Raw genomic sequence first — 21,963 nt, forward strand, 5'->3', positions numbered from 1 at the left:
CACATTCATGAAAGGGAAGAGGATTGTAGTTACAAGGTAAGGAACATATTCAAAACGCGATCTGAAAATTACACACACATGTATGAAACCTGGCTAAATAATCATAACAGGATAAGTTTACACATTTAATTATCACAAAATATCACATTCATAAACATTTAGCGTCTAATTTTTTACTTAAATGTGCACTTAACAATAGGATTCCATCAAAAATAAAATGTTTTCATTCACACATAGGTCAAATAAGGATTTCAAAAAACAATACCCCAAAAACATTTATTTTATATTCTTATTGTGGACACACTAGAAATAGTGTGTAAATTCATTTGATCGGCTGTTTATGATGACTGCGTATTTGAATTTAAGATTTGGATCTCAAAAAAATTAAAATAACTGCAACATAACTTTTCTATATACAGTTTTCAGTTGAACAATTGAACAAGAAACTCTTTCTGAACACATCAAATAGTTAGGATGTATGCAAATTGATGACTTTCTATGATATATTGCACTAATACAAAAATTGCTTCAAATCATGGGAGATCATAAGTTACAAAAATAATTCTTTAAAAGTTTTTCAATCTTTGGTGTATAATAAAATGGTTACCCGGTATGGCATAAATATTAGTCATAGTGAATATTACCCCTCATAGAATATACATTACTCAATGTAAAATCTACTTCATACAATTTTCACCAATATAATTTGCACATAAACCCTATAATGCTGTCAAAAATAAAATATTTCTCTATTTTAACTTTCTGCGTAGTTCTGACATTGCAATAAAATCAAACTTTTTTCGTGTACTACAAATTTGATAATATAAAAGTAAAATAAAGAGATTGAACTGTAACAACACAATTTAACAGGGTTTGGATGGGAGGGTCATTCATTTCTATATTCTTTATACTGTTTAGGAAATTTTCTCTATTCTTTTTCCTTTTTCCCCAATATTCTCTAATCTTTAAAATTTTGGTCAATTTTCTCTTATCTTTGTACTTCCTCTAATCTTAATGTTTAGGGACAATTTTCTCTGATCTTTATATTATTGGTCCATTTTTCTCTATTCTTAATATTTTTGGTCCATTTTTCTCTATTCTTAAAATTTTTGGTCAATTTTTCTCTTTTCTTTATATTCAGGGTTCATTTTTCTCTATTCTTAATATTTTTGGTCCATTTTCTCTATACTTAATATTTTACCACCTCATATTTCTCTTTTCCAAATATTTCTTATTCTTTCTACATTCTACATATTTTTGGTCCATTGTTTCTCAATTATTTAATTTTTGGGTCCATTTTTTCTATTCTTTACATCATTGGTCCAAATTTCCCTATTTTGTAGACCCCTATCCACACCCTCATACAATAATGCTGTAACAATTTAACATATATTTTACAAATTCATGTCATACAGTAAATAACAGCTGTTGAAATACTACACATATAATTCTTTGGTGTGGTTAAATGTTTTTTTTCTAAGATGCAAAAATGTCATTTGTAAATAACAATCAATATTCTATCACATACATTAAATATGAAAAAAATTATGAAATAACAATCTAAATCTAGCTTATGAATATGAGATACAAAGAAAATAATGAAATGTGATATGATTGCCAATGAGACAACTATTCTCAATCAGAGACCAAATAACATAGAAACTATAGGTCACCTTAACAGCCTTAAACAATAACCGCACATATAAGTACAGTAAACTATAAAAGCCACTAAAGGACAAATGAAAAACAATTAGAACAAGAAAATAATTTGGCTAATTGATGTAAAAACCAATAAACGGTACTAATTGAAATGCTGTAAAAGTAGTTTTATACTCACACAGACAGGCACACACAAATAGCACTTTTTATTTGTCTTTCTTTTCACAATTTTTTACAAAAAAAATCACAAACATAAATAAAAAAAAAATTAAATGTGTCGATAATGACCTTTCACCCCACTCATGCTATCACATTTTTATGTTTAGTGAACCCAAAAAATAAATGGGACAAAATATTTTTTTAAACTCACATCATGATGAACATGTTTACATGTTTTCTAAGTTTTGTTACTATGATTTCATGTTTCACCAACTTAAGCCATAACTTATACCTGAGAATGTACTTTTTTCATCTCATCACAGTTGTGTGTTTGGTGAACCATAAAATCTGCGTCAAAACTCAACTAAACATATATATATGTATTCTTAAAAAAAAACCAGGTTATTCTAAAAAAGAGTTTGTTTAAAACAGATTTCACTGTAAATGAAATTGCCATTTCTATAAATTGTTTACATGAAATATTTGAACTTTTTAAACATTAGGAATACTGTATATCGGTAGGTTTCTGGGTATCACATCTTTTATGTACAATTAAAATTCTTAAATATGATTTTTTTTTTTATTTAACTATAACTTTATTCTAAAAAATCCACTTGCATGGGAAAAATCAAGAAATCATGTCAATTGATATAAAATTAAAGAAGATGTGATATGATTGCCAATGAGACAGTTCATCTCTCCATCAGAAGCTGAATGGCATAGACACTAACAGTAATAGGTCTCTGTAAAGCATTCAACAATGAGCAAAACCCATACCCCTTTAACTTTGAAAGGCCCCAAAATTACAAATGAAAAAAATGTAGAAAACTAATGGTATGATCTATAAGGTACAAAACAATAAATGAAAAACAAACATGATAAACAAAAACAAACAACAACCATTAAACGTTTTTTTGTTCCTCCTTACAAAAGTTTTCTGGATACTTCAGAATATTTCTTCTGTTTTGAACAAATATCAGAAAAGAAACTTGAATTCCAAGATGGATATTACAATGTTAGTAAAACCTCAGATATCTGCTCAAGGATCTATTTCTTTTTTTGAGATTCAAAGTTCTCTGGCTTTTTTAATGTTTACTTTTCAACATAATTTATTTAATCTTGCTCTAAATCCAGCTCTTCTAAGCTTTCCTCTAATTTCTGCTCTTCTGCGGCCTCTTTCTTTTTTTGCTGTCCAAGTTCTATGGCTTTTAATGTTCCAATTTCAACAGCATTTATTAAACTTGCTCTAAATCCAGCTCTTTCTAGAGTATGCATTGCAGCTATTGTGGTGCCCCCTGGTGAGCAGACTTCATCCTTTAGTTGACCTACATGTTTACCCGATTCTAAAACCATTTTAGCAGATCCCTGAAAATAAAAAATATACGCATATATTTAAACTAATGAAAAAGATGTTATATGGAAATTTGATGAACATTTTCTGTGTACAATTTGGTGAACTGAAATTCTAAACTATCAGCTATAAACAGAGAGGAAGATGATAGCATTGCTAAAGAAAAAAACAATTTTTTAAAATGTCCGACTATGACACAACAGGATATTTTAATCATACGCAGAAAAATGAGTACTTTGACCAATCATTTAAAAAAATTCTATTTGATTATGTTTGCAGGTTATTTGTACTCGGTTTGCAGGGTGAGAAATTAGTTCACTTTAGAATATCAATAAAATTAAGGACTTAGATAGTAACCCCATTTGATAGTGTCTTCCCAGCTAGTGATAATTATATATTATCAGGTTTTCTACACATTGATATCATAAACCATCAGCTGCAAGTCACAACGTGAACTATTTTGGCTATTGAGAGCAGAGAACAAGCAAAAAAGCTTCACATTGTGTTGAGCTGAATGACATCATGCAATCGATATCAGTCACAGTGTCAAAAGCTTTATCCAACCCTAAATACGTATTATGTCATGTTTCTTCTGAGAGATCAGTTGTACTTGAGGTACCGGTACATATAAAAATTAAAGTGTATTTGATATGGCTTTTTTAATATCACATCTGTATTAACAGGAGACACAAATAAATTTTCCAAGAGCTTCTGAGGGATCATTTTGGTTGCGGGTTGATATTCTCTTTTTATCATATATCATTACAGTATATGAAGACTCACCAGTAATGTCTGAGCAGCTAATTTAATTGCTAAATCCCTTGGGAGCCCCATCTTCACACCACCATCAGCTAGAGATTCTATTGCAGTAAAAGCCTGAAATAAATAATATTGATAAAGCCATGCAAGATTTTCACAGGTTTATAGGATTAATAATGTATATTGTACTTTAATACATGCAGGAACAATAAAAAGAAGCCTATTTAATCTAATTTTCATTACATGCATTAAGAGACAGGAATTAACTAAATTGGATGTAATCAAACTATATGCTCTTGTACATGTTGTATCTGTATTTAAATTGTATGTTTCTCTGTAAAGGAGTATTTATAATTTTTAGAGAATAAAGTATCTATCTATCTCAGTGTATTCTTTAACATTTTAATTTAGGTGGGAAATGGTTTTAGTTAGATTTTAAACTTACAAAAAAGAAGCTGTTAAGAATAACACATAATTTCCCCTTCCCTCTTATCGATTTATTTTTTAATTATTTTTAGTATCATAACTATATATTTCCTCAGATTGCTTTTTCTTATATAATTTGTGAAAATGTAGATTTTTAAATACCATACAATTTTTTTTCAAAAATATAAGGCTGAATTTATTTTTTTAAGTTGCTCTTTCTTAATCAAGTATCAGAATATCCTACCACAGAATAGGTGACCTGTTGACAATGTATACACTCCAGAGTCAAAAGTCAGGCATGTCATGAAAATAGCCTATTAAATCTTGGTAAATTTATAAATGTCCAGAATATATATGACCATATTGGAAGCCATGGTCCATTCTATTTTATACTTACATATGCAGGCCCACTGCCACTCAGTCCTGTGACTGCATCTAACAAACTCTCAGATCCTTCTTCACATATCCCTATACACTGTAGTAGTTCCCGTACCAGTTCACTATCATCAGGCAGGGCACCAGCACCTAGAGATATCACAGACGCCGCTGCTTGTACAGTGACAGGAATGTTTGACATTACTCTAACCACTCTCGTATCTGGAGGTAGATTCTGTAAGAATTATATTTTTTTAAATTCAAGTTATTATAAAAAAAAAGATGTGGTATGATTGCCAATGAGACAACTATTCACAAAAGACCAAAATGGCACAAACATTAACAACTATAGGTCACCATACAGCCTTCCGGGTCTCTTTCAAGGGAACCGATTAATTCTTATATACAAAAGATCATTTGAAAAGAAGAAATAAGTAAAATATATAATATGGGTTTTTTGATGGGTAATTTCATTGCTTGTACATGCTTGGCCTATTTTTCAGACAAAATTAGTATGGTAATAAATCTTGTCAGTTTTAACTACAGGTAAGCATATTTAGCTGACTATTTCTTTTTCTGTGATTTATAACTGAAAGGACAATTGTTGAGACTATGCAGATAAACAGATAATTTAACATTAGGTGAAAGGGAAATGGTTTTGTGCAGCGAAAAATATGTAATAAACGGAATTAGGCATAATATAAAGCAGTAGTTGGTAAATGGGAGTCTCATTGGGGGGTTCTGATCCCGGATCCTGCCTACTGTTTTGTCAGATTTCTGTATCCGGCTTACACTATGTATGTAAGTTATTCTCAGTTTTTTTTGTAATTTCCCATGTCCCCCTAGGCTTCATTTCCTGTTTTCACGTCACAATAGTTTTACTTTCACATGTCACGCTTACAAAAAATTGGCAATTCTGCATCACGCTAAGACCTAAATGAGACCCACTTAAACTGGTGTCACCTGAGTATCATGTTATAACTTGAATTTATTTCAGTTCTTACCATGCTTACCAGGCAAAATTATTAATTTTCAATATTTAGACATACCTCTTCTAATATAGACAGGGGAACTCCTGCTACTATGGAAACCATTATTTTGTCCATCGTCACATGATCTTTGACCTCTTTAAGTACTTTAGATACAATGGAGGGTTTAACTGCTATAACTATCATTTTACTTCTATCCACTACTTCTGTATTCTCTAGTGTTGTTGCGATACCAAGATTCTGTAAATAAAAAATAGTAATTAGGGGTATTGTCATTTTTTCTAAAGTGTTTTAACAAAAATATTTATCCTGTGTAAATCTTTTGAATGAATGCCATTGTTATTGCAGAAACACATCATTTTTTTTAAATTTTTAATTTTCATATTTATTAGAAATGCCAGCATAAAAAATGTTTATGAATATCATTTTTGAGCGTAAACAAAAAAATCTGAATTATATTTGATAACAAGAGTGCACACACTGAAATGTCTCGCCTTCTTTACTAATCATTGATATTATGTTGAAAGTCCTAAATATAAATAAAGCTTTATTACAACTGTCACACAAACCAAGTAAACTAAAAATTGACCTTTGAACAATGAAAATGAGGTCAAGGTCAGATGAACCATGCCAGGCAGACAAGTACAGCTAACAATTTTTCCAAACAACAAATATAGTTGACCTATTGCTTATAGTTTAAGAAAAACAGACTAAAACACAAAAACTTAACACAGAGCAATGAACCGTGAAAATGAGGTCAAGGTCAAATAAAACCTGCGCGACTGACATATAGATCATAAAATATTTCGCTACACCAAATAAAGTTGACATATTGGTCAAGGTCAGATAACACCTACCAACTTGACATGTACACCCTACAATCATTTCATACACCAAATATAGCAGACCTATTGCATACAGAACCAGATGCTTCACAGGGCGTAGCTTTATACGACCGCAGAGGTTGAACCCTGAACGGTTGGGGCAAGTATGGACACAACATTCAAGCTGGATTCAGCTCTAAATTTGGATTGTGATTAAATAGTTGACACAGCATAGGTTTCTGACACAGAATGAATGTGTTCTAATGAACTTAAAATTTTTGTTTTCTCTTAGAGCAATTCACTATGCTGTTCAATATTAATCCTCTCAAAATAATGTTTGAAGAAATTTTCTTTTTATTTATGAAATTTCAAATGAGAAAAATTGAACCCAATTTTTTAATCACATCCCCCTTTCCCTTATTCCAAAATTAATCTCAATTAAAATATTCTAATGGAGTTTGCAACAATAACTACTCATTTAAATACATCATAAAATAAACTGTAAATAAAATGTAAAAAAACTGCTTGTTATCACTGAATGGTAAAGATTATTTAAATTTATCAGTTGGTAGTAAAAAGTGAATATACATTGTATATTGTATATAAAAAAGATTTAAGTTGATTCTGGACAAAGAAAGATAACTTCAATTAAAAAAAAATTCTTGCAGTAAGATATTTCTTGCTTACTATTTTGGACAAAGAAAGATAACTCTAATTAAATTTTTTTTTGCTATTTCACAATATTGTGAAATTAGATATTTCTTGCCATTGCACAATACTGTGCAATTGAAAAGACTTGCTATTCCACAATACTTAATATAATAATTTTAGATCCTGATTTGGACCAACTTGAAAACTGGGTCCATAATCAAAAATCTAAGTACATGTTTAGATTCAGCATATCAAAGAGGCCCAAGAATTTAATTTTTGTTAAAATCAAACTTAGTTAAATTTTGGACTCTTTGGACCTTAATGTAGGCCAATTTGAAAACGGGACCAAAAATGAAGAATCTACATACACAGTTAGATTTGGCATATCAAAGAACCCCATTTATTCAATTTTTGATGAAATTAAAAAAGTTTAATTTTGGACCCCGATTTGGGCCAACTTGAAAACTGGGCCAATAATAAAAAATCTAAGTTCATTTTCAGATTCAGCATATCAAAGAACCCCAAGGATTCAATTTTTGTTAAAATCAAACTAAGTTTAATTTTGGACCCTTTGGACCTTAATGTAGACCAATTTGAAAACGGGACCAAAAGTTAAGAATCTACATACACAGTTAGATTCGGCATATCAAAGAACCCCAATTATTCAATTTTGATGAAATCAAACAAAGTTTAATTTGGACCCTTTGGGCCCCTTTTTCCTAAACTGTTTGGACCAAAACTCCCAAAATCAATACCAACTTTCCTTTTATGGTCATTAACCATGTGTTTAAATTTCATAGATTTCTATTTACTTATACTAACGTTATGGTGCGAAAACCAAGAAAAATGCTTATTTGGGTCCCTTTTTGGCCCCTAATTCCTAAACTAACTCCTAAAATCAATACCAATCTTCCTTTTGTGGTCATAAACATCATGTTTAAATTTCATTGATTTCTATTTACTTAAACTAAAGTTATTGTGCAAAAACCCAGAATAATGCTTATTTGGGCCCTTTTTTGGCCCCTAATTCCTAAACTGTTAAATCCAAAACTCCCAAAATCAATCCCAACCTTTCTTTTGTGGTCATCAACCTTGTGTCAAAATTTCATAGATTTCTATTAACTTAAACTAAAGTTATAGTGCGAAAACTAAGAAAATGCTTATTTGGGCCCTTTTTGGCCCCTAATTCCAAAAATGTTGGGACCAAAACTCCCAAAATCAATACCAACCTTCCTTTTATGGTCATAAACCTTGTGTTAAAATTTCATAGATTTCTATTCACTTTTACTAAAGTTAGAGTGCGAAAAACTAAAAGTAATCGGACGACGACGACGACGACAACGATGACAACGACGACGACGACGACGCCAACGTGATAGCAATATACGACGAATTTTTTTTCAAAATTTGCGGTCGTATAATAAGAAAAACAAACCAAAACACAACCAGATGCTCCGCAGGGCGTAGCTTTATACGACCGCAGAGGTTGAACCCTGAACGGTTGGGGCAAGTATGGACATAACATTCAAGCTGGATTCAGCTCTAAATTTGGATTGTGATTAAATAGTTGACACAGCATAGGTTTCTGACACAGAATGAATGTGTTCTAATGAAATTAAAATTTTTGTTTTCTCTTAGAGCAATTCACTATGCTGTTGAATATTATTCCTCTCAAAAAAATGTTTGAAGAAATTTTCTTTTTATTTATGAAATTTCAAATGAGAAAATTGAACCCAATTTTTTTAATCACATCCCCCTTTCCCTTATTCCAAAAGTTATCTCAATTAAAATTTCTAATGGAGTTTGCAACAATTACTACTCATTTAAATACATCATAAAATATTAAGATGTAAAAAAACTGCTTGTTATCACTGAATGGTAAAGATTATTTTAATTTATCAGTTGTTAGTAAAAAGTGAATATACATTGTATATTGTATATATAACAAAGATTTAAGTTGATTCTGGACAAAGAAAGATAACTCCAAATAAAAAAAAATCTTACAATTAGATATTTCTTGCTTACTATTCTGGACAAAGAAAGATAACTCTAATTAAAAACAAAATTGCTATTTCACAATATTTTGCAATAAGATATTTCTTGCCATTGCGCAATACTGTGCAATTGAAAAGACTTGCCATTGCACAAAACTTAATATAATAATTTTAGATCCTGATTTGGACCAACTTGAAAACTGGGCCCATAATCAAAAATCTAAGTACATGTTTGGATTCAGCATATCAAAGAACCATAAGATTTCAATTTTTGTTAAAATCAAACTAAGTTTAATTTTGGACCCTAATTCCTACACTGTTGAAACCAAAACTCCCAAAATCAATCCCAACCTTTCTTTTGTGGTCATAAACCTTGTGTCAAAATTTCATAGATTTCTATTAACTTAAACTAAAGTTATAGTGCGAAAACCAAGAAAATGCTTATTTGGGCCCTTTTTGGCCCCTAATTCCTAAAATGTTGGGACCAAAACTCCCAAAATCAATACCAACCTTCCTTTTGTGGTCATAAACCTTGTTATAAAATTTTATAGATTTATATTCACTTTTACTAAAGTTAGAGTGCGAAAACTAAAAGTATTTGGACGACGCCGACGACGACGACGCAGACGTCGACGCCAACGTGATAGCAATATACGACGAAAATTTTTTTCAAAATTTGCGGTCGTATAAAAACTTAACTATTTATAACCACTGAACCATAAAAATGAGGTCAAGGTCAGATGACACCTGCCAGTTGGGCATGTACACCTTACAATGCTTACATACACCAAATATACTAGACCTACTGCTTATAGTATCTGAGATATGGACTTGACCACCAAAACTTAACCTTGTTCATTGATCCATGAAATGAGGTCGAGGTCAAGTGAAAACTGTCTGACGGGTATGAGGACCTTGCAAGGTACGCACATATCAAATATAGTTATCATATTTCTTATAATAAGAGAGAATTTAACATTACAAAAAATCTTAACATTTTTTTCAAGTAGTCACTGAACCATGACAATGGGGTCAAGGACATTGGACATGTGACTGACAGAAACTTCGTAACATGAGGCATCCACATACAAAGTATGAAGTATCCAGGTCTTCTACCTTCTAAAATATAAAGCTTTTAAGAAGTGAGCTAACACCGCCGCCTCAGCCGCCGCCGGATCACTATCCCTATGTCGAGCTGTCTGCGACAAAAGTCTCAGACTCAACAAAAACTTAGAATCAAGAATTCCATATATACATGATGTCACAATTACCATTTATACAAATCATAATCCTTACCTACTTCTTGAAATTTAAAACTCTTATGCAAGGGTGTGAATGTTTTAATTTCTAATTTTTATTGTGACACTTTTTTTCTTTCTTTTTTGGGGCAAATGTTTTGCTTTTTTTTATTTATCAGATAAATTTGCCCTTAAAATATTCTGCAATTTTTGTCCAGTAAATCTGTTTTTTTTTTCTTTCTTTACCTTTAAATACCTAAGCATTCTGGGATCTGGATCACTTGCTGTAATGTTTTGTGCCTTGATAACACCTACAAAGATAGAGCAAAGATGATTTGGTCAATACAATTTGAAACATTACAAAAGCATTAAAAATACAAATTAATAATTGTCCATGTGATGTCTGAGGTCTGAATTTGATGAAATTTTTAATGAAAAATCATAAATGTGTACAGCATGTACAGTTCTTTATGATTTGAAATAATTTTCTGACATGTCATAACTGAGAAATCATCATTAGTACTGGTATACAAAAATTGAAATAAATGTGGTACATTTACCGGGTACTGTAAATTCAGAAATTATTGCAATGTTTTTATTATTGCGAAAAATGCGACAGGGTTATAATATAAATCGCAATAATTTAAACTGGCATTTAGAAATTTTTTATATGAATTAAACAGGATTTTTCTCTATATCGCAAAAATTTAAATCTCATTTTAGTCAAAATCCCAATAGCAAATGCACGCAATAATTTCTGAATTTACAGTACTTATAACACTACAGGGAGATAACTCTTTAAATCAGCTTAATATTTTAATCACATTTTATTGTTATTTAAAGAAAATATTAAACTTCTAAATGATCAGAATTAGAGTTTGTCACACTGATATATATATATCCAACGAATTTTTTTTGAGAAAGTGATTTTTTATATTTTTGTCAAGGGGTCAAAGTAAATATTTTGTCAAAATATTATGCAAATTAAAGTAGCCAAATTAATTTTAGTCAAGGTGTTTAGTACCACCTTAAGTCTCATATTTTTACACTATAATCAGTATGATTCTTGTATTTAAATTCATAATATCGGTATTTGTCTTTAAACAATTACCAAGTATTTTCCTAAATATAATTATCATAAATATTACAATTAACACGATTAACAACATTTTTCTGTATAAAAACGAGAGAAAAATATCAACATGATCAATTTCAGACAAGAATCATCTCTTAAGGACCTGTAGATATGTATTTAAACAGTGTTCCTAATAGATATAGAAAGGTTATTTCCAATAGTGGAACACTTATGACCTTAGACTTTGGACTTTACATGTATACATGTCTTAAAATTAGAGGACAAAATACGCTTCAGAAAACAATACAAATTCACTAGTAAAATTCCAAGTCATCCTGGTATTTAATATATTTGACATTATATCAATACTATTCCCATATTCATTAAATAATTTATGAAACTGTGCTGGTAGAAAGTAATTCTAAATTACAATAAATTACTTTCTTAAAATGCATTTCTTTTACAAAGGGAGATAAATCATATTTATTAAACAAGTAAGAAACAAGTTATATTTTCATACCTCAGTTTGTTTTTTCTATACAAAAAATAATGAAATTGTTGTGATAATTTCATTCCACAGACTATAACCCTGGTTAATAGTGTCATAATCATCTTTCCCGTACTTTTTCATGCTTACTCTTCATTGGACAAAATGATGTCATTGACTATTCTCACCGGCACTTGTTTCTGTCAATATGGGGTTTTATATCCATACCTGTACGAAAAATTACTTGACAGGTATGGATAGTAAACCCCATATTGACAGAAACAATTGCCAGTGACTATCATGACTATTCTGCTTGAATTTGTGTGCTTGGCAACGTCAAGCTCTAATATGTAAATGGCATAATCTGTTTGTGTCGATTGTAATTTCACTTAATATAATTATATATAAGAAGCAATTATAAAAGATCTAAAATATAGCACCTTATTCATAATAGATCATAATATGGGCTTGATCTTCGTAATCTAAAAGTGCATTTGCGTTTGGTGTACTTTAGCTTAAATTTATCATATGCACAAGTATTTCTAGCATTGTCTAGTCTTGATAGCAATTAATGAAATATTTACAAATACAACACGAGCTAAAAAAAAACGTATTTTTCATTTCTTTCACATGTTTCAGATGTTATATCTACACTTTTAGAAAATTAGTTAATTTGGTAAATATAAACACTGGATGACTGTGTTGTTCAGTTTTAATAAAACACCTAATGACTGGTTGTGTAGGTAATAGCAAGTTTTTTTGTACCTTCGCATACCAACTATTGCTCTCAGCTTTGTTTCAAGCAATAGTTGGTACCTCAGGGACAACAAACTTGTTATTACCCGCACACTCAGGCCATAGGTGTATACTGTCTCTTTGTTTCATCCACTCAATACAGCTTACTTAAGAATTGTATCCCAAGGGTTGTCTGTCAGTTTTCTTCAATGTATCCGAGAGAAATTAATTTTAAATAAACCTTAAGGTCACATACCCAACACTTTCACTAAAATTAATTTGACCCGTTTAAATTTCATAAAATTTTGTCAAAGTAAATCCTTTAACATGTTTAACAAAAATATAAAAAAATAAAAAAATTTGAACCAACTGTTTTGTCAGAAAAATTACACTGGTTATATAGCAGTTTGACAAACACCAATTTTGATCATTGAGAAGCTTAATATTCCTTTTACAACACAACATAATTAAAACATTTAGCTGACTTTACAGAGTTATCTCCCTGTAGTGTTAGGTACCACCTTAAATCAAAAAATGTCAACATGTGAGACATATATGCTATACTCCCTCTTAAGGATTTTCTGTCCAGATTTACTTTGTGCTTTTAACAGAAACATGAGTACACAAGCTGAAGTTGTAAATATAAACCAGATGCTCCGCAGGGCGTAGCTTTATACGACGGCAGAGGTTGAACCCTGAACGGTTGGGGCAAGTATGGACACAACATTCAAGCTGGATTCAGCTCTAAATTTGGATTGTGATTAAATAGTTGACACAGCATAGGTTTCTGACACAGAATGAATGTGTTCTAATGAACTTAAAATTTTTGTTTTCTCTTAGAGCAATTCACTATGCTGTTGAATATTAATCCTCTCAAAAAAATGTTTGAAGAAATTTTCTTTTTATTTATGAAATTTCAAATGAGAAAAATTGAAGCCAATTTTTTAATCACATCCCCCTTTCCCTTATTCCAAAACTAATCTCAATTAAAATATTCTAATGGAGTTTGCAACAATAACTACTCATTTAAATACATCATAAAATATTAAGATGTAAAAAAACTGCTTGTTATCACTGGATGGTAAAGATCATTTAAATTTATCAGTTGGTAGTAAAAAGTGAATATACATTGTATATTGTATATAACAAAGATTTAAGTTGATTCTGGACAAAGAAAGATAACTCCAATTAAAAAAAATTCTTGCAATAAGATATTTCTTGCTTACTATTCTGGACAAAGAAAGATAACTCTAATTAAAAAAAAAATTGCTATTTCACAATATTGTGAAATTAGATATTTCTTGCCATTGCACAATACTGTGCAATTGAAAAGACTTGCTATTGCACAATACTTAATATAATAATTTTAGATCCTGATTTGGACCAACTTGAAAACTGGGCCCATAATCAAAAATCTAAGTACATGTTTAGATTCAGCATATCAAAGAGGCCCAAGAATTTAATTTTTGTTAAAATCAAACTTAGTTTAATTATGGACCCTTTGGACCTTAATGTAGGCCAATTTGAAAACAGGACCAAAAATGAAGAATCTACATACACAGTTAGATTTGGCATATCAACGAACCCCATTTATTCAATTTTTGATGAATCAAATAAAGTTTAATTTTGGACCCAGATTTGGACCAACTTGAAAACTGGGCCAATAATCAAGAATCTAAGTACATTTTTAGATTCAACATATGAAAGAACCCAACCGATTCATTTTTTGTCAAAATCAAACTAAGTTTAATTTTGGACCCTTTGGACCTTAATGTAGACCAATTTGAAAACATGACTAAAAGTTAAGAATCTACATACACAGTAAGATTCGGCATATCAAAAAACCCCAATTATTCAATTTTGATGAAATCAAACAAAGTTTAATTTTGGACCCTTTGGGCCCCTTTTTCCTAAACTGTTGGGACCAAAACTCCCTAAATCAATACCAACCTTCCTTTTATGGTCATAAACCTTGTGTTTAAATTTCATAGATTTCTATTTACTTATACTAATGATATGGTGCGAAAACCAAGAAAAATGCTTATTTGGGTCCCTTTTTGGCCCCTAATTCCTAAACTGTTGGGACCTAAACTCCCAAAATCAATACTAACCTTCCTTTTGTGGTCATAAACATTGTGTTTAAATTTCATTGATTTCTATTTACTTAAACCAAAGTTATTGTGCGAAAACCAAGAATAATGCTTATTTGGGCCCTTTTTTGGCCCCTAATTCCTAAACTGTTGAAACCAACTCCCAAAATCAATCCCAACCTTTCTTTTGTGGTCATAAACCTTGTGTCAAAATTTCATAGATTTCTATTAACTTAAACTAAAGTTATAGTGCGAAAACCAAGAAAATGCTTATTTGGGCCCTTTTTGGCCCCTAATTCCTAAAATGTTGGGACCAAAACTCCCAAAATCAATACCAACCTTCCTTTTATGGTCATATACCTTGTGTTAAAATTTCATAGATTTCTATTCACTTTTACTAAAGTTAGAGTGCGAAAACTAAAAGTATTCGGACGCCGACAACGACGACGACAACGACAACGACGACGATGACGCAGACGACAACGCCAACGTGATAGCAATATACGACGAAATTTTTTTCAAAATTTGCGGTCGTATAAAAAGTAAAGGTTTTACCTCAACATTTGTAAAAGTATCCCACATTTAACATGTTTAGGTAGCTAGATAAAAACCTGTCAGTCATACATAGAAACCTTACAATTATTCCATGTACCAAATATAGTTGACCTATTGCTCTTTGTATAATAGAAAAACGAAAAAGCCCAACGCTTCACATTGAACAATTAACCAGAAAATGTGGCCAACGCTTCACATTGAACAATTAACCAGAAAATGTGGCCATGGTCAGATGAAAACTTTTTGACTGTCTGAAATTTAATTTGTGCCTCTTACACCATTAATATTTGGAGTGCATGTGATACTTGTAAAAAGTCTATATATGCATAAATCATGTATGAAGCTTTATAGAAGAAACCCTGTTCTCCTCCCCCTCCCCACTCATCCTAATCTGCCCCTGGGAATCACTTAAGGAAAATACCAAAGTGAACCTTGAAAGTTGAAATTAAATATATATAAAAAAAAGATGTGATATGATTGCCAATTTTTAACTCCAGTTTTTTTTTAAATCTTTAACACTTATTACATATATATATATATATATAAATGTAAGTACGTCTGAGCCAGTGAAAACTCTACAACAGATTTATCCATCGGATCACCAGCAGTGATGGTGATACATGGCTGTGTACATTATGTATATACAACTCGTCTAAACATCAACCAACAATGTTTAGACCTGTAAATTTGCTTTTAGCAAAAGCAAAAGCAAAAGCAAATTTACAGATCTAACATTATTGGGTTGATGTTTAGACGAGTTGTAAATGTATATCATGTATATAGTACTATCCATAAGGTGATGCAACTATTTGTAAAGTAGTACATGTAATTATTTTTCTTTTCTATACAAATACCAGATGTTACACGTTATATAGTCATTTTTCTACTGTAGATGTTTTATCACAATTTTTCATTCATAATTCACTTTTAAGTATAACTATCAAATGATCAAATGGACTACTGATAAGAAATTAAGGCAAATAGGCCTTTGTTTTTGCTCACACAAGTTGTTTGAAATATTGAATAGGGAAATAAAATGATCTTTACATCACATTGTAAGTAAAGAATTGTTCAATTTTAATGTGTGGTTTTGAACTTTTGAACATGTTGAACAATACTGATTTAAAATTATGGATCATGCATATGGATCATGCAATGTTTTTGGTAATTTCTTAGGTGTTTTTAAAGGGGGGGTCCAACTATATGCTCCCATTCAAAAGCATTGATCGTCCAAAAAAAGTGGGTTCCAACCCCTGGACCTCCCCCCTGGATCTGCCACTGCAGGGACACAACTTAAAGGATCAATTAGTCTAATCCTATTCTAGTATTATTTGGAAGGTTGAGGAGATGGAAATCAAACCATTTATTAAATTTGGCTTAACATTATTTCACATTCACATTATCAACATAGTAAAATGTATTTGTCTTCATAAATGATATCAGCCCCACATCAAAGTCAGATCAATAAACTTTTTATACAGTAAACAAATGTATTTGCCCTTTTTTGTATTGCATCATTTTTCTAACCGATTTATCACTAAGTTTATAATCAGGTGAACTAAGCTTCCTATTAAGATGTTTGTTCTGCACATGCTACAGGTTAAATAATTCGATTTTTTTAAAGTAAAAATATTGAGATATTGCATCATATTATACTTCATAAATATTTCAACCTTTTCAATCATTCATTTTGAACAATTTTTCAATTGTATAATGATATCAAATGTATTATATATTTCATCCATTAATCTATAAGATATTAATGATTAGTTCTGTGATTAATTTAAAACCATTATCAGACCTTTATTTTTTATCATGTTATGGTCTATACTGTATGGTTATGTTGAAGGCTGTACAGTGCCCTATAGTTGCTGAAATGCTGATGTACCTTCGCTTGTACTATGATGGATAGATTTCTAGATAGTTGGCATTGACATACTGCATCTTCTTATTTCACAATTGCATGTGGTGCTCTTTTAGGAAACTAATTATGTTATTTGTATATGCATGATGTGATGCTGTTGAAATGTTTAAGTTATATGTATTATATTTTTTCGAATAAAAACTCAATAGAGCAAGACGTATAATTCAGTGGTGTATCCAGTAATTTTATAAGTGGAGGCCCATTGACTGCCTAGGAGGGGCTCCCGTAATGCTTAAATTATTTCCTATATAAGCAACCAAATTTTTCCAAAAAAAGGGTGACCAGGCATACATGTAATCCACCTCTGAGTATTAAAGTCAATATGACATGTACATGATGTATGACATTCTAAAAAGTTTTCTGTATCTACATTGTATCTAATCATGCTTATCTTGGTCGACACTAATTTATACATGTTATAAATGATCTGGCATTTATAATTTAAAAAAAAACACTTAATTTTTAGTTTTTAAATAATTAACAAACTTTTTTAAGCCATCCCAAATGCCACGTCATTATCACTTGTCTTGGGGAAAAAATCCCCAGATTTCTTATTTCAAACTCCTACAAAAGTTAACTAACATGACTAATAACAATTTCTGGTTGAGATGCACTTCTACATATTATCATGATTATGTCGTCATTAACTACAAAGGTTGAGAAAATTCTGTAGTGTGGAAACTGAAGATTAAAGGGAGTTAATGCACTTACAAGCTGTTGCAATAGTTTATCAAGGTCAAATTCAAATTAAAAGGGGCATAACTCCTAGAAATGTATTCTCATGATTATAGCTTCCTGTCGATATGCACATATAGTGTCTTTATCAACTACAAAGTTTAATCAAATTATATTGTGTGATTTCAGAAGAGTTTTAATTAGTACATGTACCGGTAGTAATACTACCAAAATTCTTAAGAGGAATAACTCATAGAAAAAAACATTGAACCATAATTTTTATTGATATGCACACCTACCTATTATAACCTTATGATTTACAGTCTCCTTTAATTTTGTTGGGTGCATGTGGTTTCAGAGTTGCAGTAGTAATTTTTATACTAAGGCGTGCAAACTTTCATAACTCCTATACAAAAAAATTTGGAACCTCGCTTTTTTTTAAATCACTCTTTTTGAATGGGGACATATGGTTTCTAACACCCCAACCTCCCCCCTTAGGCCTACAAACCCCCCCCCCCCCCAAACCCTTTAAATGGCTAGATTGGCCCCTGCTTCTAATATTGACTATTATCTATAGCATCAAAAGTATTAATAATTGCACTTTACTAAAAATTGGGATGCCCAGTTTTCTGCTTATAGACAGAACTCCCAATCTATTGTCTCTCCCTATCCAATTACAAGATCACCAACAAAAGGGACAGTTGACATTTAAATTTCATGTTTAATCTACTATAGAAATCTGTTCATTGAGCATGTTGAGGCATAACTGAGTGGAATTTAACTGATTAACTTTTAATTAATATGAACAATAGATTAATTGTATTTACTTATTCACTTAAACCAAAAACAATAGACATGTGCATATTAAATGAAGTACATAAATTCAGTGGTGGATCCAAAAAGGGGGAGGGGTGGGGGGTGGGCTTGAAGTTCCTGGGGTTAAAAACCCCCCTTTTTTGGACGATCAATGCACATTTCAAAGGGCACATTTAGTTGAAACCACCACTCTCTCCCCCCCTTTTTTTATCCTAGGTTCGGAACCACCCTTTTTTTTTTTAAATGGATCCGCCTTTGCAGTTGGTGCATCCAATGATGCAGGTTACTGCCATAATAAGTAGGAAATGTGCATTTCAAGGAAGGATTCTGTTATTATTAAAAGGGGGTTCAAAATCTATGATAAAGGGGGTACCATCCATATGTCCCCATTCAAATGCATTGATCGTCAAAAAAGGGGGCTCCAATCAACCATATAATAAGAACCCCTTTTTACCATTCTTTATCTTTTTGACCCATTTTTTATTCTTTTTTTTCCCTTATATTTCTGTAAAATATATATATAGGAAAATTATTCTCTATTCTAAAAACCCCATCCAGACTCTGAAGTAATCTCAGTATACACATGTACTAATTAACTATTACATACATGTACACATTGCATTTATGTTATAATGCTGTATAAAAGAACAATGATATAATAATATCAGCACAAATCCCTGAAAAGTAGATCAATAACCTTTTAGGTGAATCGACATAATTACATGTCTTATCTATTTCCTCTGACATACATACATGTATAATCATTCCCTCTGTTTATAGACATGGAAATATATGTTTAGAAGAAGCAAATTAAAGATTTATTGTTTATACTAGAAATTAATTTGGTAATTCTACTCAATAATATTGTCACATAAAATATTTTTCCAGAAATTAACCCAGACACAAAGAAACATTGCATCATCAACATCTCAATCAGCTGATTATTAAAAATAACTGGTTTATTTCCCTTTAAATGCCGGCTCTTGGGTTATAAAATAACACGTTACATACCCGTTGAAATAAATCCCCTTGCCATGGCTTGGGCCATTCGGCCAGCACCTATAAATCCAATTGCCATTTTTAAAAAAGAGTTGTTTCCTGATGTAGCACACACTAAAAGTTCAAATATTTGACGATCGATTGCATTTTTGTGTATATTTATTATAGCACGTTTTCACCGACTGACTGGTTTCTCCAGATTGAAGTTTCAATTGGTTGAAATTCCAATGGTTCCGCCCACAATATGCATATTCATGATGGAAAACAGTTTACTTTTTTCCATCACTACGGTAATAGTATGGTACAAGCGAATTCCAGTTTAGCCCAGTCTACAATGGAATTATTTGATCGATTTTGGGTAAACGGAATAAAACACGGCTTATTACAATATCAAAATTAGGGATTTTTTATAATTGATTAAATACAAGTGAAATTAATAAATGCGTTTTAGATATTTAAACATTTCAATAAAGATTTTTATAGTTGCCCCCCCTTTTTCAAACAATATGACCGTTTATATATATAGTGTGAGGTATTGACAATTTTAAATTTGTTGGCAATGTTTGAGTGACTATGTGGAAGAACAAACATTGATGTTCATTAACAAAACTTGTGTGCGGAATATTTAAAACGAGTTAGCAGTTCTGAGTACTACTGTTTGAAAGCGTTATAGAAATGAGAAGTACAGCAAACGGATAAAACAAAAGGGGGGGGGGGGGCTGAAAATTTCAGATTATATTATCAGTCACATTCAATATTATAACATTGCATCAGAGGTTCTGAGATCTAGTGCTTAAAGTGAGAGAAGCTATGGTGACTTCAGGGAACTTTTAACTTTATTGGATATACAAATGTAAAAATATAACTTGATACTGAGGAACTGATGTCATTGCCAATGAGACAGCTATCCATCAGAGTACTACCCCCAATGGAGACTGGGAAATTGAAATATGGTCATCGTAGGTCTTCGTCCGACCGGCAGTAAAACACTTGCCAAAGTTGGGCGTCTGATACGGTGCTTTTTGTCCGCAATTTGCTTCTTGTCCGATACTTTTGCTTTTTGTCCGTATCGCTTTTTGTCCGATATTTTTTGCTTTTTGTCCAACACGTACGGGTCCGTTTGAATAAACACAGCAAAGTGCGGCCGGAATCGGGTATTGAATCGTGTAGAGATAGTTCCACGCCCACTCTAGCACGGTAAGAACCCGCTTGAAACAGCCCTTTGAGTGGTCTGTAGGTGGACAGTTGCAATGAAAAATCAATGTCCCTATTCAATATACCGGTAACACTCATTAATTAATGTCAGTTGAAATTTCTCCAACCCTCACTCCGCACAGACTCTTGTAACAACAGGATATATATATTGTATCTATTGTTGTTTTTTTTCTCGTTCTGACACAATATAATTAAAATATTGATCTCTGATTACGTAGTATAACGTAATCAGAGATCAATCAATATATATATATTAATTAGATTGGTTCTGACACGCATGAAATATTTGCCACTGGGTCACAGTTAATTTATAAGGGACCTACCATTTGATTTTTATGGGGGGGGCTAGGATGAAATTTGAAAAAAATAGGCAGGACAGGAGTTTTGAGTAAAAAAAAAGGCAGGATGAGCATCTTGGTAAAAAAACAAGGCAGGATGACAATTTGGGTAAAAAAAAGTCAGGATAAACTAGTAAAAAAAAAGGCAGGACCGAATAGAGTAAAAAATAAAAAGGCAGGACAGAGATTACAACTTAAAAAAAAAGCAGGACAAAATTTTTCATCCTAGCCCCCCCCCCCCCCCCCCCCCCCCCCCCCCCCCCCCATAACAGTCAAATGGTAGCTCCCTAAGCCACCAACAATCAATCAATCCATCCATCCACCAAACAGAGTTAAAACAAAGTGATATTTGTTCGAGTTGATATGCATTTGATTCTGGATTTTGGAGAAATAATGGGTTGTACCGGGTAAAATTTGACGATGAACACTGAAGTATAAACTTTCTTTTTACCTCCTTTTTTTGCAGATTTATTTAAAAGAATTGCCGCAAATTGACATGAAATGGCAACCCATTATAATGCCAGGCAAATTGGCAAAGTTTCGTTGTGTCTTATCTCCATTTCCGAAACTACTTTCTCTAATGTTTGTGCTATTTTCACATTTCCTGACCGGTGTGAGAAAAATATTTC

The 21,963-nt window shown here is 31.6% G+C and overlaps 1 protein-coding gene across 1 annotated transcript; it reads right to left on the reverse strand.

The window, feature by feature from the left end:
* Positions 1-360: 360 nt before the first annotated feature.
* Positions 361-19,981, reverse strand: LOC134691004 (pyrroline-5-carboxylate reductase 2-like). The gene is made up of 6 exons (XM_063551190.1): positions 19,794-19,981; positions 10,672-10,736; positions 5,779-5,958; positions 4,752-4,964; positions 3,953-4,045; positions 361-3,183 (listed from the first exon to the last, which is right to left on the reverse strand). The coding sequence occupies exons 1-6, from the start codon at positions 19,858-19,860 to the stop codon at positions 2,932-2,934; spliced, it is 870 nt and encodes a 289-aa protein (XP_063407260.1). The 5' UTR covers positions 19,861-19,981; the 3' UTR covers positions 361-2,931.
* Between the last annotated feature and the right edge of the window lie 1,982 nt (positions 19,982-21,963).

Source organism: Mytilus trossulus, chromosome 11 (genome assembly GCF_036588685.1).
Source record: "Mytilus trossulus isolate FHL-02 chromosome 11, PNRI_Mtr1.1.1.hap1, whole genome shotgun sequence".
Taxonomy (NCBI): domain Eukaryota; kingdom Metazoa; phylum Mollusca; class Bivalvia; order Mytilida; family Mytilidae; genus Mytilus; species Mytilus trossulus.

What these genes read in the sequence shown, in the direction of transcription:
- LOC134691004 (XM_063551190.1), bottom strand. Translation starts at nt 19,860, where the DNA reads ATGGCAATTGGATTTATAGGTGCTGGCCGAATGGCCCAAGCCATGGCA. An exon ending in AAGGGGATTTATTTCAACGG is followed by an intron (nt 10,737 to 19,793) that starts GTATGTAACGTG and finishes CTATCTTTGTAG; the next exon opens with GTGTTATCAAGGCACAAAAC. An exon ending in TAGCTGCTCAGACATTACTG is followed by an intron (nt 3,184 to 3,952) that starts GTGAGTCTTCAT and finishes TTTTATTTTCAG; the next exon opens with GGATCTGCTAAAATGGTTTT.